This window comes from Petaurus breviceps, unplaced genomic scaffold (assembly GCF_028583685.1).
Source record: "Petaurus breviceps papuanus isolate PSGF00001 unplaced genomic scaffold, PetGlider_PUasm1.0 227, whole genome shotgun sequence".
In the NCBI taxonomy this organism is placed as follows: Eukaryota; Metazoa; Chordata; class Mammalia; order Diprotodontia; family Petauridae; genus Petaurus; species Petaurus breviceps.
Genome location: NW_027185896.1, coordinates 17172920 through 17193345, shown reverse-complemented (window position 1 = coordinate 17193345; position 20426 = coordinate 17172920). Strand labels below are relative to the sequence as shown.

Genomic DNA, 20426 nt, shown 5'->3' with positions numbered 1-20426 from the left:
ATATAAAATTTGCATTATTATTATTACACAAATTCAGGTAAAGAAAGGAACTGCCACAACTGGCTTTAAAAATCACTTGTCTAATTCTATGCCCTCAAAATTTTGTCTCGGCAGATAAAAACCATTATGGAGATTGTTTTCCTTATGAAGAAAATCAAAACCTTTCCTACATTCATAAAGGAAAAAAAATGTTTAGATATAATTACAATTATTTGTTGAACAGAATGCATTTGTACAACTAAAACTTTCAACAGTTTTTATGCTAGAAATTCCTTGAGGACAAGGTCTGTGTTTTATTAAATTTTTTGTATTCCCCAAAGCACCTACCACAGAGCCCACAGAAAACTTAAGCGACTTGACAGAGCTTTAAGTAACTTGTTTTTTCTTGGCCTAGGCTGGCACCCAGGTCTTAGCATTTTTAGTTAGTCTTTTGAATCACTGTACTTACTTCAAGGATAATTGTGTTTATGTTTCTTTGACCATGTCAATTCATCTTTATGGTTTTGCAACCAAAAGGTAACTATTAGTAATGATAAATGGTCCTTGTTCATGGAATTAAGGATTAACTACTGAAGATACATTTATACTTAAATTCTTACTGAAAACTTCAGTGACCAATATTTACTAACCGTTACTGCATCTGTGGTATTCTGCAATTAATAGATTTATTTTCGTTTCTGTTTAAAATAGTTTACTGTGAGTGTATAAGAACAAAAGCCATTCCTCAATGGATAAGTGGTCAGAGGATATAAACAAATAGTTCTTAAAAGAATTGCAAGCTATTAACAGCTACATTAAAGAATTATTCCAAATCACTAATAAAAAGAAATATAAGTCAGAAGAACTAAGGCGTCATCTCAGATGCAGCAAATTTGCAAACATGACAGTAATGATACAAGAATGGTTGTAGAAGGATGGTCACACTAATGCACTTTTGGTAAAGCTGTGAATTGATCCAACTGTTTTGGAAAACAGTTTGAAATTACCCAGTGATTTCACTGTTAGGCAGTATACCCTAAGAAAATTAGTGACAACAAATTAGTTGCAACAGAATTTTTTTGTTGAAACAAAGAATTAGAAACTAAGTAGATGCCCATCGTTTAGGAAATGGCTAAGTTACAGTATATTAAAATTGGAATATTAATGTCCTATAAGAAATAGTGAATATGATCAATACAGAAAAGGATAAGAATACCTAAACTGCTGCAAAATAAAGTAAGCAAAATCAGGAAACTACAACAAACATAAATGCAAAAGAAAAAAATTTTAAGGAGCACTGTATAATTGTAATGATCAAACTTAGTGTGAAGAAGAGGTATGAAAATATACTATTCTTATTTGTAGAAATGGAGGCCTGTGAGTATGGCACACTGCACATAATGTCAGACTTTGTTACTATTTTGGATTGACATGCATAGGTGTGTGTGTAAATGTGTGTGAGTGTGTGTGTGTTTTAGAAAGGATGGCCTTATGGGAAAATATAATGGGAAATGAAAGTGATATAAAAATAATAGGTCAAGAAATTTAAGTAGTTTAGCATTAAGTTTAAAGTTGTATTATGACCTTTTTCTAGGTACCCTAAAGCAGAGTGGCAGTGGGCACTGGAAAGGGCAGCAATTATATGTCGATGGACATGGCTTCAAGCTCAAGTCTCTGACTTGGAGTATCGAATAAGGCAACAAACAGACATCTACAAGCAGCTCAGGGCCAATAAGGTAAGAACTTAAAAGGGAAGACGTTTTTAATCTTCTAATTTTGTCCCAGAATTCCACCCCTCTCCCAAAATTTTCCCTTGAGTGTTCTAACTTGGAGCTTTCTGTCACATTTAATTTTTGAAAAACATCTGTAAATTTTCTCAACTTAAATACCATACTCTGCATTTAAAATACATACCTTTTGGGCTTGACCTGTATTGTATCCAAGGGTCATACAGTTATTAAATATCTGAGTCACATTTGAGCTCAGGTCTTCCTTGCTCCAAGTCTAGCCCTCTGTCCACTGTTGCACTTCATCTGTAAAATGGGGGTAATAATAATTTCTATTTCAGAGGGTTCTTGTGAGGATGAAATGAAATAATACTTGTAAAGCACATTGCAAGCCTAAGTTCTTTATAGCTACTTGCTAGTATTATTCAACTTACAGAGAAAAATATGGCTTATCATTTCAGGAGGGTGGAGTCCAGTTATATAGCTGTTTAATGTACATACCCCAAAGTGTGTATATGTGTGTGTGTATGTGATGCAACTGCATATATTAGAATCTTCTGTTGTTTGTTTTATTCTTTTTTGTTTATAAACAGTTTTGTGTTTATAAATAGCCAGCTGACATTCTTTTTTTTCTTTTTTTTTTTTTTGCTTTTTGGAGGGGGAAGGCAGGGCAATCGGGGTTAAGTGACTTGCCCAGGGTCACACGGCTAGTAAGTGTGATTGAGTGTCTGAGGCTGCATTTGAACTTGGGTCCTCCTGACTCCAGGGCCGGTGCTCTATTCAATGTGCCACCTAGCTACCCCACCAGCTGATATTCTTAGAATGATTGTGTTTTTATGATGGCTGAACTCTAACCATTGTGCCTTCTAAGAGTAATAAAACTTTGTCTTTTACAATGACAGTGTACCAGAAGAATTCTGTGTGGTTCTTGTGATTATAATTTTTTTTGTAGTATTTATGGCACTGTCAACTTTTGTTTAGAGAAGAATATCATGAATATAGAGAACCAAGAATATAGAGAAGAATATCATGCTTTCAATTCTGCTCATATAATTGCTTTATAAGAAGAGAAAGTAGAACAGTTTTTTAATGCTGAACCTCATCTTTGGTGTCCAACCTAGGAAATATGTTAAAGTTAAGTAAAAATTATGAGAAGATCATCTGCTCTTTGGAATGCCCATGATATTCTTCTTCTCTCTTGGGACTAAAAATTAAGGTGTGATTTCATTATTTACATCAGCTTTTTAATTGAGAAGCACTTTGGTATATTGGAAAGAGAGATGACCTTATACTCAACAGAGACTTCAGGTATAGAGACTTTCAGGTATGTTATGGTCTCTGATACCTAAATAGTGTAAGGACTGTATTACCATGGGCAAGTCAAAACCTTGTTAACCCTCTTTTTCCTCAGGGCTGTTGTGAGGGTCAAACGAGATGGTGCCTATTAGGAGATTTCACAGAACTTAAAGGATTAGATTAATTATAATTGTGTTTTGTTTATGGTAACTGTATCCTTCAAAGGATTTGTGTGAGTGAAATCTTTTTTTTTAAGTTCCTTTACTAGTCAAAGGAACTATGTACTTTTGTAAAATGAATAATTGTTAAAGTCTGAGGTTCGCTGACATCTTCTCATTTCCCTTCTTCCTCTTCCTTCTTCCCCCCTTCCCCACCCCCGCCTCTACAGGGGCCAGACTTCTTGGGAACCCAACCATGGTTGAGGTTTGCTGAGGCTTCATTATACAAGAGTCTCAGAAAACTCTGGCCTGGACTAACAGTGGGTATCTCTATATTAGTGCATGTGTATTTTCTTATATGTGCCTTTCCAGTTCCTCCTCTGAGACTTAGCTACATGTAATACATCCTTACTTTGTAGTACCAAAGTTCAGCATTAACTCTCTTATTACACTTTCTCATGCTGCCTTGCAATAATTTTTTTTATCTTTTCTATGCTACTAAACTATAAATTGTGTTTTACCAAGAATAGTATGATATTCTTATGATTCCTGACAATACCATACTTCAAGCAAGAACTCAGTCTGCATTGATAATCATTGGATAAAAAACTTTTATTTGATTGGTTTGCCTAAACCTCAACCTGATTGTCTTTTCATATTAATAAAACTTTGCCTTTGTGTGATAATATGCCACTAAGATTTTAGGTTGTACCTGAATGATATGTTTGTGTATTTATTGTATTTTGCTGCATAATTGTCACAGCTTTTATACCAATTCTTTTTTTTCTTTTTCTTTTGGCTGCAAAAAAGTAGGGTGCAACCATTATGTGAAGTTTTTAAATTTAAATTGTGCTGGTATTACTTAAAATCATTTATTACTAAACTGTCTTTGGTGCAAGATTAGAATGCATGGAATGCTCATGAATATACATTAAAATTTGGAAGGTGCAAGTCTTCCTGTATCATGTGACTTACTCATGGCAGCCTTGCTTGCCCATCAGCCTCCCTTGCAGCTACAGCTCTTCATTGGACAATACCATTAAGTACTGCAGCACTCTAAACCGTGCAATTCGGCTTTCAGAAAAATACTGACAGTGTGCTTGTGCTGAGAATTCTAGGTTCATGGCTCACAGTGGGCAAGAGAAAAATGTGTATCCATATGCCACTGGTGAATACATTGCTCTGTTTACCTTTTAAGTGGTATGATGAAAAGAATTATACCATGTGATGATTATCTGATGAAAGATTTTGGACTGAAAAAACAGGATATGACAATTATGTGGTGAGATATCGTATCTGCTTTTATTCTCTATTCAGTAGATGTAGTCTTTCCTTGGTTGATTTCTCCTATCTTCTAATTATTGTATTCTTCACCACATTTCTTCTTTTCTCTTAAACCTTTTGAATGCTTTTATCATAACCTATTTTTTATACCCACCCAGTAGGTAAAAACACCATTCTTACTGTTGCTAATAACTCTGCCTGCATATTGATTACCTGTCTCACTGTCTCTTTATTCCACACCTCTTCTTCCCCTCTTTTCCTTTCTCTTCTCTTCTTCAGCTTTCCATTTGATTATAGCCAAGTACCTATTTACCCTATATTCTTTCTTTTCTTCTTCCACCTGACTCTCAATGAATCCTGACTCTGAAGATAATACCTTCCTTATATACTCCTTTCGTGAAAGCTTCACCTTCTCTTACAACTTTCTTTAGAGACAGGTGAGTAGGGATAGCAAGGGGTAGAATGGGATGCCCTTTTCTTTTGATCCTTCCAGATCTCTTATATAAATTTCATATCACTGAAGCATTTAATGTCTCCATTTAAAGTTTAGGCTATCTAGACAGATCGTCTTCAGATCACTCCTGTAAGTCTACTACATTCCTAGATGCACTTCATATCCTTTCTCAATCACTGTGTGTCATCTTCATTCTGGCCTAGTTCATCAACCATGCTCCACTTGATACTGATGGCATAGGTTTCTAGTCATTTAGGAAGCATTTATTAAGTACTTTATAAGTTCAGTCCACTGTCTTAGGCATTAGGTATACAAAGACAAAAGAAATAAGCCCTGGAAATGGTGCTCAAGGGAAAGACATGTACACAGGTAAGGGGGCAGGAGAGAGACCGGAAATGTTGAATGGTGGTTAGGAAAGACCTATTACAGGAAATTACTCTTAAGCCAGGCCTTAACAACCTAGTAATTCTAGTAGGTACAGGTAAGAAGTATGTGTAATGTAGGCAGAAGGGATAGCGCTATGCAAAGGCCCAGAGACAGAGGATGGATTGTTGCCTACTGGAACATCAACTTAGCTAGCTTTGACTCAAACTTAAAAGTGAATATGGGAGAATAATGAGGAATCATTTTGGAGAGATTGACTGGAGCTAAGATTATATCAACTGTAGTCAAGAGATTGTATTTCTTAGTGTGTTAAGAGTCAAGTCCTGTTTTTCCCTTTCCCTATCACATTCTATGTGACTGAATGTTTCTTAGCCTTAAGCAACTCTTGAAGTCTCAAAGCTAGAGATGGATTTCAATCTACATTAGTTAGCAGAGAGGGATTTACCACACCAACAAAATCTGAAGTCTTTCATATATTGTCCTATTTACATTACAACAGAATAGATAAAATTTGGATATCCTCTTCATAGCAACCAGAGTTGTATAGCAGTAACTTGGACCTCAGAGTATCTCAGAATTTCTCTTCCTTTTAGAGGTTAAATTTGGAGCTAGCCCTCTCAGATCTAAAACAAACTTCATAACTTCAATATCACTCATTTGCTTGGGGATAATCCTCCAAGGTTCTGTCCTGGGCCCTTTTCTCTTTTCATTCTCTCTTAGTAATCTCATCAGCTCCCCTAAGTTCAGTTATCATCTCTATATGGATGTAGCAGCAAGCACCCCAGGGTCCCCAGGGTTGCTGCCAACACAGGTTCTTGGGTCTGCTTTGTTAAAGGAAAGCAACTCAAAATGGGTTAACAGGCTTACTTTAATCAGTCAAATATGTATCTTTTACCTCGTTTAGGGGAAAAAGGTCAGCACCCCGAACTTCAGAGTATACAGACAGAATTATCAAAATAGAGAAACAGATGAAGTAGACAGATTTCCAAATTGTCGAACCATTACATCCATACCAAATCAACATCTGGGTTTTTCAAAGCCAGGGGGCTCTTAACAACGGCTTCCCAGAATCCAGATCAAATCACAGAACACTTCTCAAAGTGAGCCCCAAAACAAAGCCTCACATCAGGGCTTATATAGCCTTCTCCTGGCTCAGAGAATGTAACAACCTTCTGGACCCACTGGCCAATCAAAAAGTATCTACTGAAAAACAGGCCTCCCACCCCAGGCTCCTGGTGCACTTTAGCCTAGGGGCAGGGAAGATCTTTAAATTTACATTCCCATTACAATGGATGACTTCCAGATCTGTGTATCCAGCCCTTATCTCTAGCCTGAGCTTCAATACTACATCATCTACTTGCCTTTTGGATATATCTCAAACTGGATGTTCCCTTTGCAAACCAGATATCTCCAAAAAACCCTTGTTACCTACTCCTTAAACATCTCCCCTCCTCTGACTGACTTTGAAAATATTGCTGTGAAGAGCACCACCGTCCTCTCAGTTACTTGGCTTGCCAGCCTTGCTTTGATCCACAACTGTGCATTCATGCTTAACCCATGTATACAAGTCTAGTATCAAATTGTGTCATTTCTCTTTGTTTCTTTTATATATAATCTTTCTATTATATTAACTTTATAATTGTTCTCCTTGCCTCAGTTTTCTCCCCATTCCAATCTCTTCCATTCCAGTGTCAAGGTGATTTTCCAAAAGCCCAGGTCTCTCTCTAGTAAACTCCAGCTCTCTTACCCCCCCCCAGGATCACATATAAAATCCTGTGAATTTTAAAATCTTTCATAACATGGCCCCTTACTGCCTTTTCAAGTGTTACTCCTCTTTGCAAACTTTACAGTTTGTCCATAGCATTTCTGCTGTTACTTGTTCCAGTTCTCTGTCTCTTACTCTGCACTTTGATGCCTGCTGTCCTCCCAGTTACCTCTTAGCTCCTTTGGTTTCATTCAAGACTAAGCTTAAATCTCGCCCTCTGCGAAGACCTTCCCCAGGCGTCCCAGCTGCTACGTCGCCCCTTCCCCGCGATGACCTTCCGTTTTTACTGCGTGTGTTCTGTGTGCAGTTGTTGGGATGTGAGATTAGAGAGTGTTTTTGCCTTTCTTGATATCCCAAGTCTTTAGCACGTTATTTGGAACACAGTAAGCACTTAATACATGCTTGCTAACTGATTAATTGCTAAAATCTAGATAATGTGGTTTTGAGCTACAAGGACCTTAAAAGGCCACAGAATCCTGCCTCCTCATTTTAGAGTTGAGAAAACAAGGCACAAAGAAGTGACTTGCCCAGGGTCACACGACTAGTTGGTGTCTAAGGCAATATTTGAACACAGGTCTTCCTAGATCCAAGTCTGATACTTTATATATTATTGCTATAGAACAATAATTAAGGAAATGGTAGACTTTAGTGAGGATTTTTTTAAGATTGGGAAGTCCTGGGCATATTTGTAGTCTACAGGAAAGAAACCAGTAAAACGGGAGAGATTGAACATTGTATAGAGGGGTCAGTATGCTGGAGAAGATGATAGGGATACTACGATGTCCGCATTTAGAAGAGTTGGCCCTGACAAGGAGATAGACTTCCTCTTTGTCAGAGTCTAGAGTAAAGGAAGAATACATGGTGGGGTATAGTTCAGTAGTTCTGAGATTATGAAAAATGAATTCATGGTGAATAGCCTCAGTGTTCTGGGAAAAATATTAAGCAAAATTCAGGGCAGCTAGGTGGTGCAGTGGACAGAGTCCTTGGCTTGGAATCAGGAAGTCTTGCTGAGTTCAAATCTGGTCTTAGATACTTAGTAGTTGTGTGACCCTGGGCAAGTCACTTCACCCTGTTTGCCTCAGTTTCCTCATATGTAAAATTAGCTGGAGAAGGAAATGGCAGACCACTCCATTATCTTTGCCAAGAAAACCTCAAATTGAATAATGAAGTATTGGACATGACTGAAAAAAAAAACCATAAAAGATCCTCAGCTGGGAGGCTTGCTGTAGGGGCTAATGTTGGAGGACTTTAGGTTTGTAAAAGTTTTTGTGGTGAGATAGATTGTCAGCTGTAGAAAAGTAAAAGGACTTCCTAGCTGTTGTGAAGGTAAGATAACAACAGAAATTTGTATTGGATCCAGTCAGTAGTTATTTGACTTCTTCAACCTTCCTTTTGTAATACATGTTGAACAGAGGAAGTATCTTGGAATAAACCAAGTAATAGGACAGTTGATTCAAGTGTAGAAAATAGTTTTAAGCTAGTTAACTTAGGGGATCAAAATTGGGAAGGAAGGAGAATGTTGATTGAGAAGAGTGTGATAGCCTAGGAAATTACTAAAGGCTAAAAGATTAGTGGTCTCATTAAAGAAAAAAAAATAGATTTAGGGAGAAGTAAGGCATAGAGAAAAATGGAAATGTAGTAAGTTATCAGATAAATGAGTTTTAGAGTTCTTAATGAAGGAAGTAGAATACTTGAAAATGGCAAGATCAAAGGTGTGACTATGACTATCCCTTTGTTTAGCTAAAGTGGACTGTATTGAAGGTCCAAGTGTGAAAAGAGAAGTTGGAATCAAGAAGAGGAATTATGAGCCAAACATTGAGCTCATTGAGGAAAGAGGGAGAATACTCTGAGGGTGTGTAGATCCAGATCAGGATCCAGATTGAGTGATATATTTTGAGTTACCACTCAATAAGAGTGAACCTCAGAGATCCATAGAGATCATAGTTGAGAGAGAGTTTGGAAACGGAGATTGGGAAATAAAGAGTCTTCCAACTTCCCCTCCATAGCCAGTGAGTTGAGAGAATGAGGTCTGGAGAGGATGGCAATGACGTTGCAGTGTCATGTGGAAGGAGCTGAATCTCACTAACTCCTAGAAGATGAAGGGAGAATGAGAAAAAGAGTTCTATCCAAAACAGAACTCATCTTACCATAAAACTTTGCCTACATCTTAACTTCCCTATTACTGTTAAGGGGACCACCATTTTCCCAGTCACCCAGGTTCACAGCCTTGGTGTCTTATATATACATGTGAGTGAAATTTTGAATTGGCTCATTGATGTGTAAATAGAATTAGAAGTTTGAGTTAGAAAAGGAACTTAAAGATCATTTTACAGTTGAAGGAACTAAGGCCTAGAAGACTAGTTAAGTGACATTACTCCTGGCATACTTGGAGCAACAATCATCATTGTTCTTTTCACTATGTCAGTTTTGGAAAGTTTTATTCACAGGAAAATATTTTGCGATTCTAGGAAAACAACCAACCTCTTTTAAAGAATTTTTTCTTAAACAATTTTATGGAGAATTAAATGAGAGGAATTTTTTTCTAGGTTTCTATTTTTGAAAGGTTTATTTTGTTTCAAAGCAGTTGAATAATATCTTAGTGAGTTTTTATTTGGTTGTCTTAAAATTCAAATACAGCGGGTGTATTGCTGAATGGCTACATTACTATTGTATATGAATAGCTTAATTTTTCCACATATAACGTCTGTTTGGAATCATGGTTTCTTTCCAGTAACCACAATCTTAAATTTTGGTGAAACACCAAAGAAATTGGATGCACCTCATCTGTGAGATCTTCCCTAACCCTACCCCCTACCTCCCCTGCAGTCAGCCAACTCAGATTTTTTCTTTGATGTACTCAGAGCACTTTGCAGCTATATTATTCCCTTTTCTTCTTAGAGTTATTTTTTTCATGTCTTATGTCCTCTTCTAGCTTGTTGGCTTATTAAAAACCAAAGGCCCTGTCCCATTTTTTTTAATCCTCAGTACCTAGCACAGTGCTTTACATATAATAATATTTGTTGAAGAAATGTTGCAGCTTGACTTTTCTGAGAATTCTGCTGAAATTTTAATAAAATTTCATTTGGAGAGAAATTTTCTACTCCTTTACATCAACCTTCTGTCACATCCTTAACATCAGGATCATTTATAATTGTATTGTTGAAACTTCATGATTTAGGGAAGTCAGGATTAAGTCCCAAGTAGCAATTCCTCATTTTCTTTCTTTGTCTTCTGATGATGAATTAAATGCTAAACACTACAGGAACTTATTAAATGCTTTGTTTTTATCAGAATGAGACTTCCATCTTTGTCCTGGGAGGTGAAATTTCCCGCAAATAGTCAATTTTGCTTTGATGTGAATTTTGAGATCTCAGGAAAGCATATTATTCATGTGTTTAGTTCTGTTATATAATCTCTCAGTGTTACATAAACAAATAGTTAATAAGTGCCTGTCACATGCAACATAGTATGCTATCTGTTAAGAATATAACAATAAGAAACAGGACCCTAGTTTTCAAAGACTTTATAGTCCAGTAGTGTGGATTAGATACTTAAAGAAGAAAGATGTGTGAACTAGATATAGTACAATAAGAAGTATAGGGGATTGGACTAGACAGAATAGGATAAAATTTCACTTGAGGAAGGAAAGTTGGGGTGGAGAGGGGCATACATGTATGGGTTCATCCAATAATATATTTCTTTGTTTATGTCTGTATTCATGTCACTGTCCTATACTTAAAGGATGTGTGATTTCATCATTACAGATACAGCTACCAATATTGTACACCGTAACACTTCATGCTTTGAGTTGTCATAACTGAAAGAAAAAAAAAAAGGCAGTGATTACAAGTATTCCATGATGAGTAGACAGAGAATGGGGATTGGGATAAAGGGTATCCCTCAAAAAAAGAGAAAAAAGCAAAGAAAGAAAACGGGGTCATTCAAACACTTTTTAAAAAATGCATAGAAAATAGAAGGAAGTCCAGAAGGAATCAGACAAGAAGAACATCATTGAAAGTTACATGTTGAGGGGCAGCCAGGTAGCACAGCGAGTAAGAGCACCGGCTCCAGTGTCAGAACAACCTGGAGATCAAATCCCGGGCTCAGACACTTAGCACCCACCCAGAAACACCTGGCCGTGTAACCTTGAGCAAGTTACTTAACCCCAATTGCTTAGGGGCGGCCAGGTGGCTCAGCGAGTAAGAGTACCGGCTCCAGTGTTGGGACGACCTGGAGATCGAATCCCAGGCTCAGACACTTAGCACCCACCCAGAAATAACTGGCTGTGTAACCTTGAGCAAGTTACTTAACCCTGATTGCTTAAAAAAAAAAAAAAGAAAGTTACATGTTGAATTTATGTCACATTTAAAAAGAAAAGCAAGTAGTATGCAATAGAGATCAGCAGTTTAATATATGGTGCTTTTTCCTTTTCTTGTGATATGGAAGTACCTGTTTTCTTTGAAGTTTGTGAGGTTCGGAATAAAAATAAACTTGTTAAAATTTTTAAATAAAAATTTCCATGCTATTTTTCTCCTACCCCTCTTTTTAATTTGTTTCATGAATTAAATCCATTACTGTATTCTAGTCCTACCAGTTCTCTGAAAATCTATTTACTCATCTATATGTAGACTTCTTTTTTTTTAATGCTTTATTAACTTCTGATTTACATCATTCGTTTCCGCCAGAATTTGAGTTACAAATTTTCTCCCTGTTTTTCCCCCACCCATCCCCCCAAAACAGCAGTCTCACAGGATATCCCCACCATATCTGCTCTCTCCCATATTTTCTCCCATTCCCATTTCGACTTTTCCAGTGGATCTCTATGCCTCAGTGCCTGTACATCCCATTTCTTAATTACATATAAGATGGTATTAATAATAGTATACACACACACATATATATTTGAATATTTGATTTTAAAACTTTCAATGCCAGATTCATTCCCTTCCCCCCCTGCCACCCACCCCCACTGGGGAGACAAGCAGTTCAGTCTAGGTTGTACATGTGCGGCTAATGCAAAACAATAACATAGTAGATATATTGTAAAAGACTGACTACATTTCCCTCCCCCCCAGCCTGCTCTCCCTTCCATCATCCCCCTTCTCATCCCCTTCCCCCCATTCTCCTGGAGGGTGAGATCCCCTATTTAGTGTGTATTTTCCTCCCTCCTCAAGCCAGATTCAATAGGAATAAGGTTGACCCATTCCCTTTTGCCTTCCTATTCTTCCCCTCCATTGTAACCATTTTCCCTTGCCTCTTCTGTCTGAGATAGTTTGCCCCAATCTGTCTCTCCCCATGTCCTCTCACCTCTCAATTTCACCTTTTAAGTATCATCCCTTCCTGTTAAATTGGTCCCGTGCCCTCCATCTATGTATACCTGTAAACGTATATACACACATTCACATATGTATTCATATGCCCGCATACCCTCATATAAAGACATATATATATATATATATTTCTAATCCCTTCAACTACTGAGAAAAGTTTCATAAGTTATAATTATTGTTTTTCCATGTAGGAATGTTAATAGTTCAACTTTGATAAGTTCCTTATGATTTCTTTTCCCTGTTTACCTTCTCATGCTTCTCTTGCTTCTTGTATCTGAATGTCAAATTTTCTATTCAACTCTGGTTTTTTCAGCAAGAATGCCTGAAAGTCCTGTATTCCACTGAATGACCATATTTTCTCCTGAAACATGATACTCAGTTTTGCTGGGTAGGTGACTCTTGGTCTTAATCCCAGTTCCCTTGACTTCCGGAATATTACATTCCAAGCCCTTCGATCCCTCAGTATAGAAGCTGCCAGATCCTGGGTTATCCTGATTGTGTTTCCACAATATTCAAATTGTTTCTTCCTGGCTGCTTGTAATATTCTCTCGTTAATCTGGGAATTCCGGAACCTGGCTATAATATTCCTAGGAGTTTTCTTTTTGGGATCTTTTTCAGGAGGTGATCGGTGGATTCTTTCAACCTCTATTTTGCCCTCTCGTTCTAAAACATCAGGGCAGTTTTCTTTGAGAACTTCCTGGAGGATGCTTTCTAGGTTCTTACTTTGACCATGGCTTTCAGGTAGTCCAATAATTTTTAAATTCTCTCTCCTGGATCTATTTTCCAGGTCAGTGGTTTTTCCCATGAGATATTTCACATTGCCTTCTATTCTTTCATTTGTTTGGATATGTTTCACAGCATCTTGATTTCTCATAAAGTCATTAGCTTCCATTTGCTCTAATCTAATTTTGAAACAATGATTTTCCTCAGTGAGTTTTTGAGATTCTTTTTCCATCTGGCAAATTCGACTTTTTAAGGCATTCTTCTCCTCATTGCCTTTTTGAGCCTCCTTTGCCATTTGAGTCAGTCTGTTTTTTAAGGTATTATTTTCTTCAGTCAGGCTGTTGACTCTCATTTCATAATTTTCTTGCATTGTTCTCATTTCTCTTCCCAATTTTTCCTCCACTTCTCTTATCTGCTTCTTAAGGTCCTCTATGGCCTGTAACCAGCTTGTATTTTCCTTTGAAGCTTTTGGTGCAGGAGTACTGACTTCACTGTTTTCCTCCTGTTCCATGCCTTGCTCCTTCTTATCCCCAAAATAGGAGTGTAATGTTGGAATCTTCTGTCTGCTTTGTTTCCTCTGCCTGTTCATTTTGCCACTCAATTATTTGACTTTTGGGCTTTTTGCCACAGTAGGACCCTGCCACCAGACAGGGGAGTTTTCGTCCGAAACGCTGGGGTTTTCTCAGCTGCAGGAGATATTAGATGGGTGCCCTCTCTGAGGTCTCCACACGCTCTGGCAAGCTGGACACACACCCCAGGACCTCCACCCTAGACTGCAATCCAGATCCAAGCAGGTTAAAGCAAGCGCGATTACCCCTCAGGCTGGTGCTTGGTCCCCCTACACTCTGTAGGCCAGGAGCTGAAGCCGCCACTTGGCGCTGGCAGGCTGTGCTGGCGTCTCAGCGGTTTCAAGCCACGCACTCCCACTTACTGGTCCCAAAGTCCATACTGCACTGGCCTCTCACCTTGTCCTTCGCATCTATGTATTGATAAATCTGGAAACGGCCACAGCTGCTGCTTATCTGGAGTCCCTCTGGCAGGTGGCTGGTTAGGCCCACCCTGGGGCTAAAGCCTCAGCGTGGTGCTGGACTTGGCTCCCAGAGCGCTGCGCTGGCCGATTCCTGCCAGCCTGCTGGGCTGTCCTCAGCGGGAGGTTAGCTTCTCTGTGTCATTATGTGGCTTCTGCAGCTCCAAAGTTTGTTTAGAGTCCCCTTTTTACATGGATTGGGGGGGGGGGCGGAAGCCGGAGCTGCGGGAAGGTCTTGCTTCTACTCCTCCATCTTGGCTCCGCCCCGACTTCTTTTTTTCATATGGAATTATTATTAATACATTTTATTTTGGTACATTAGTAAGTTTTGAACAAACCCATCATATAAACTTTCCCAGTCAAACAAAAAATAGTAGTTATACTCACACTTCCAATATAGTGATTGTGACTTAAGAGTGCAGGTTAGTTTCTTCTTTTAGTTTTTTGTTTTTTAAAGAAGAGGATATGTGCTTAAAATATAATGATTGGGACTCACTATTGTCCAGTTTATGTAAATTATTGTAGGCGTTGTTTGTTATTCCTTTAGTTCTCTTTTCCTTCTCTCTGTATCAGTGTCATTTGTCTTACTATGTATGTCTATCACAGTTCTTCATATTACTTGCTTACTTACATCACAGTAATTTTCTATCACATTTATATACCACAGATTGTTCTTATGTTTCCCAGTCATTGGACACTTAGGATGTGCTTGCAACTTCTTACTATAAGAAATAATGCTGCTTTTTTTGTAGTAGCAGAGAACTTGGAACAATGAAGAATGCCTATTATTTGGAGAAAAGCTAAACAAGTTGTGATACATGAATATAGTGAATATTTTTACAATGTTAGTAACAATGAATTTGAAGAGTTATGAGAAATATAAGACAGATAAACTGATACAAAGAGAAGGAAGAGCAACTCAAACTACCTACTCAGTGACTACAGTAACTTGAATGAAAACTAAAAGGCAAGAAACCTTGAGTATTTTCTTATTATTCTGGCTACACTGATCTAGTCTTCGCAAAATCTTTTTACTGTTGTATAATTGAGCATTTTCATTGAAATTTCAATTTTCCTTTTTTTCCTTAACTGTTCTTTAAACGTGTCGTAAAGGTGATGGGACAGGATCCTATAGACTTATATTATCTGAATTATAGTCAAAGTGATCTCAGAATGGTTGATAACAGGCTCAAACTATTAGAAAACTGACTCCCCTAATGCCTTACTGCTTTTCCAGAGAAAGTAGAACTCAAAGTTTTAAAAATGAATGTTAAAAATTGTTTCTACATGTGACTGGGAAATAAGATATACAGGCAGTGGGGTATAGAAATCTATCTTGCCCTACAGGAAAATAGAAGGGAAGGGGATAAGAGAAGGGAGGAGGAGATAAAGGAGGTAAATTGGGGGAAGGGGTAATCAGAATACATGCCATCTTGGGGTAGGGGAGGTGAGAGATGGGGAGAAAATTTGGAAGTCAAAATATTGTGTAAGTGAATATTGAAAACTAAAAGTAAATTAATAGGGAAAAGAAGAATGAATTCCATTTGAGCCTCTAGGGATTCTGCATAAGGACAAAGGATTGAATATGATGGTGAAAAGTATTCTGCTGTGAATAAATAGCACTGCTCTACAAAATGAAGCCACATGGGTCCCTTGTTTTTTATCCAGTCTCATTTCTACTTTCTCTGTAGTGTGTATGTATATTGGGTATATATATCTATATCACTTTTTGATAATTAAATTTAATTAGAAATCACCTATGTTACCATGCTTTTCTATTACTGTTTAATGGTTGTTACTATCATCTGTAACAAGAAAGATAATAAAGTTCTACACTTACATTTATGAAACAACAAAAGAATCAGAGGATAACCTTTAGTATATTGGTGGTTCCTATATGGAAGATTTATTAAAATACATAAACAAGAATAGACTGGAGTGGAGAATGACTTGTGACAGTCTGACAAGTAAACAGGCTACTGTGTAGTACCGGCCTGAGGTGATAAGGATCTATAACATTTTGATAGCAGTGCCAGAGAAGAGGAGTCATATGGGAGAGATGTGTAAACATAGAGTCATAAGCTAAGCAAAAAGATTGAATATGGAAAGTGAGAGAGAATGTTAGTTCTAAAAGGTTTAGGTAGTTTTCATTTAAGATTTATTGAAATAAAGTATCTGGGCTTTTTTTTTTTTTAATTAAATAATGAAGTCCAGTGATTGTTAAATTATCTCTCCTTGACTTGTTTTCTAGTTCACTTGTTTTAACTCAGCTGTTTATTTTCCTTTATATAATGTGCATGTGTGTATACACATATATGTATGTATATAGAGAGAGGAAGATATAACTATAGATACAGATACACAGAAACCTTGCTTCATTTATTCTAGTTATTTACTCTATATGGAAAATCTATTTTTTTCCTGCGAGTCTCTGATTACAGTTATTACAGAATTATTGTCTCTTTGTGGGGGAATCTCTAGCTCTACAGATTTTGGGAGGGGGTTGTTTTTTATTTTTTTTAAGCAATTGGGGTTAAGTAACTTGCTCAAGGTTACACAGCCAGGTGTTTCTGGGTGGGTACTAAGTGTCTGAGCCCGGATTCGATCCCCAGGTCATCCCGACACTGGGGCCGGTGATCTTACTCACAGTGCTACCTAGCCGCCCCCAAGGGGGTTATTTTTTAATACTAGTCAGTCCTTCTTTGGTTTATTTCTCTCTCCAGCTTTAGTTTCTTAATTGAGACTTTGTGCCAGATCAAAACTCTTCCCCTCCGTTACACTTTTGGGCAAAATGATTGACCTTGCCTGATGTTGTTCTGGATTCCCTGAGTTTCTGGGCTGACCTCTGTAAAGCCAAGTACAAGCAGCTTTCCAAAGGACTGCTGCTGTGAACAGCTTTCAAGGTTCTGATTACACAGTATAGTGAACTCTCTATTTATTCAACAACAGACCAAGACAAAACAGTCACAGAAAACAAAGTACAGCATTCAAAATATTTTAACTTCACAACTTATCACTAAAATGGCCACATGGTTTTAAGCAAAAGATAACATTCATTTAATAAGTCCTTCATTTAGTAAATCCTTAATTCAACCATTTTTAAGGAGGTAAGCCTTCTTAATTGACATAAAGTACAGAGGTCAAAGTCTTCCATCCATGGGGTGCAATTAAGTTATAGTATCATCAGTCACTACTAGGTACCCTCTTAAGGGGTAGTGGAAAGTACAAGGGCCATCCACTCCTAGGTCACAATTAAGTTACAATATCATCAGTCACTACTAAGTACTCTCTTAAAGGGTAGTGGAAAGTACAAGGGCCATCCACTCCTAGGTCACAAGTAAGTTACAGTCTCATCATTCAGCATTAAATACCCAAGGAGAAGTCTTTTCATCTTGTTTGAGGCAGGCTCTCAGCTTCCATGGTTCCTCTTCCATGGTCCCAGCTCCTGCCCAAATCTAACCAACTGCCACCTGAGTTCGAAGGCAGACAACTCCCAGTTCCTTGTCCAGCTCTCCATGCAGTTTCTGTTCCATATTGAAGCTTACAGTGTCTAATCCACCTCAAGTGCTTCACAGTTTCTGTTCCTGGAAAGACAAAGCTTAACCAATCCACAATAACATTCATTCACATTGCTGGCATCCTCATCAATTCACTTTCTTCTGCCTGTGAAATCAACATAGACCCAAAACAGACAAAGTACCAGTACCACAGTCATGCTTCCTCAGTCTTTGGAAGCTCCGGCTGATCCTCGGAAGTCTTTGGCAGCTCCCAGAAGTTGGTAGCTCCTCAGCCCGGTTCTCAGAAGCTCTAAGCAGAAGTTCCCAGAAGAAAGGTCTTAGAAGAAACTACAGCTGGTTCTCAGAAGAAACTTCACCACCATAAGGTCTGTTCTCAAAATCAAAATCACTTTTTCCAGCCTGGACCTTTCCTCCTCTGCCTCCACAAAGCTTGCTCCAGTGACTCTCCAGCTTGTACTTTTTCTTATATATGGTATTATCTTCTCCCTGTTCAAGCCCCTTCCTGTTACATCAGGAAGTCCATCCCACTGTGAGAATCACAAGTTCTGGGTCTTAATACTTGACACAGTCGTGAGCTTGGAACTAAGTGCTAAGTACCTGTTAGCTTGCCAATACAAGGGGATCTTCAAATTCCATTATTATTACATTTAGCAACCTCCCACCCCCACCCGCATTCTTTCATATTCAAAGCCTAGATCTTTTAGGTCCTCTATGTCTTCTCAGGATAGGGTTCAAGACTCCTCAGAGTTCTTTGGCTTAGGGTATCCTGTGCTTTTAGTACTTCTTTACCACACTGGTTGCTGTGGCTCTCCAGGACTTCCAGGGTCCCCCAAGAGAGCCATCTGATCTTATTGCCTTTGTGCACAGAACCTTGTAGATTATAGCTATTTTTTTGTGTGCTCTAGTGGTGCTGGAAAGCTAACATATTTTGCCCATGACTACTCTGGTTCTGGCCCTGACTTTGCTGGGAGCCCAGTTCCTATTTCATACTACTTTTTTATGTAGTTCTAGGGAGAGAGAAGTGCTTTAGTGTAGTTTTCACTGGATTTCCTGATCATTATTAACTCTGTTGTGAATTTCAGATTTTTGTTAGAAGGTAGGTATTTGGGAACTGAGTTGTCTGCCTCCTCTTCAAGCAGCTGTCTTGGCTTTAATGTCTTTAAGTATGATAGTTACTATATTTAGTGAAAGATTCCCCTTGCATTTCCTGACTGAAAAATAAAGTCACAGTTGGGTTGATTTTAATTAAAAAGATATTTTTCTCCTTACCACCTTAAGTTTGAAAAAATAAGACTAATCCATTTTAATGGTGATTTGAATAGACTCCTAGAAAGTTTTGCTGATTGACATCTTTATAACTACTCTTCATATCCAGATTTATTAATCTCTTGCACTTAACTTAGCTGGACCATTATAATCTTCAAATGCTCTCCTGACCTTCAAGAGCAAAATTTCTCTTGCCTCCTAAATACCTCTGCTATTTTCTTTGTTTATTCATAGCAGTACTGACATTTCTGTTCTAACAAAGTCCAGGGTTGTTGCCCGAGCATCAAATTCACAGCTATAGCTAATTAATTGATACTTCTCTGCCTGTGAAAACCAGTGAGTGGGGAGGGGGGGGGGGGGGGGGGGGAGAGGTGGAGTCAAGATGGCAGAGTAGAAGCACGACCTCTGAGCAGCTCCAACTTCCACCTTCCCCAATCAATGTAAAAAGGGGACTCTGAACAAACTTTGGAGCTGCAGAACCCACAAAATGACACAGAGAAGCCAACGTCCTGCTGAGGACAGCCAGCAGGCCAGCAGGAATCGGCCAGTGCAGCACTCTGGGTGCCGAGCCCAGGCCTGCGTGAGCCAGAGGTTTTAGGCCCTTGGTAAGTCTGACTAGCCGCCGGCTGGAGGGACTCGAGATCAGCAGCAGCTGTGGCCATTTCCAGAATTATCAACACATAGATGCGAAGGACAAAGTGAGAGGTCAGTGCAGTCTGGACTTTGGGACCCAGTAAGTGGGAGTGCGTGGTTTTTGCCCCCGGGGCAAGAAGCCACCGAGAGCCGGCACAGCCAGCCAGCGCTGCGCCACGTGGCAGCTTCAGCTCCTGGCCTGCAGAGTGTGGGGGGACCAAGCACCAGTCTGAGAGGTAATCACTCTTGCTTTAACCTTCTTGGATCTGGATTGCAGTCTAGGGTGGAGGTCCTGGGGTGTGTGTCCAGCTTGCCAGAGCATGTGGAGACCTCAGAGAGGGCACCCATCTAATACCTCCTGCAGCTGAGAAAACCCTAGCATTTGGGACGAAAGCTCCCCTGTCTAGTGGCAGAGTCCTACTGTGGCAAAAAATCCAGGGGTCAAGTGACTGAGGGTCGACATGACCAGGCAAAGGAAACAAAGCAGACAGAAGATTCCAACATTACACTCCTATTTTGGGGACAAAAAGGAGCAAAGCATGGAACAGGAGGAAGACAGTGAAGTCAGAACTCCTGCACCAAAAGTTTCAAAGGAAAATATGAGCTGGTTACAGGCCATAGAAGATCTTAAGAAGCAGATAAGAGAAGTGGAGGAAAAATTGGGAAGAGAAATAAGAACAATGCAAGAAAATTATGAAATGAGAGTCAACAGCCTGACTGAGGATTATAACACCTTAAAAAAGACTAACTCAAATGGCAAAAGAGGCTCAAAAAGGCAATGAGGCGAACAATGCCTTAAAAGCTGAATTTGCCAGATGGAAAAAGAATCTCAAAAGCTCAATGAGGAGAATCATTTCTTCAGAATTAGATTGGAGTAAACGG

The 20426-nt window shown here is 38.7% G+C and overlaps 1 protein-coding gene across 4 annotated transcripts in view; it reads left to right on the top strand.

Moving 5' to 3' along the window:
- Positions 1-20426, top strand: part of LOC138167182 (KAT8 regulatory NSL complex subunit 1-like) — a 167692-nt gene that overhangs the window by 51157 nt on the left and 96109 nt on the right. For 2 of the 4 annotated variants that reach the window (XM_069095944.1, XM_069095943.1), the window contains exons 2-3: positions 1574-1715; positions 3391-3480. In XM_069095944.1, the coding sequence (XP_068952045.1) occupies positions 1574-1715; positions 3391-3480 (232 nt within the window). The remainder of the gene's footprint in view (positions 1-1573; positions 1716-3390; positions 3481-20426) is intronic. The other 2 variants (XM_069095946.1, XM_069095945.1) reach the window with 1 other exon arrangement.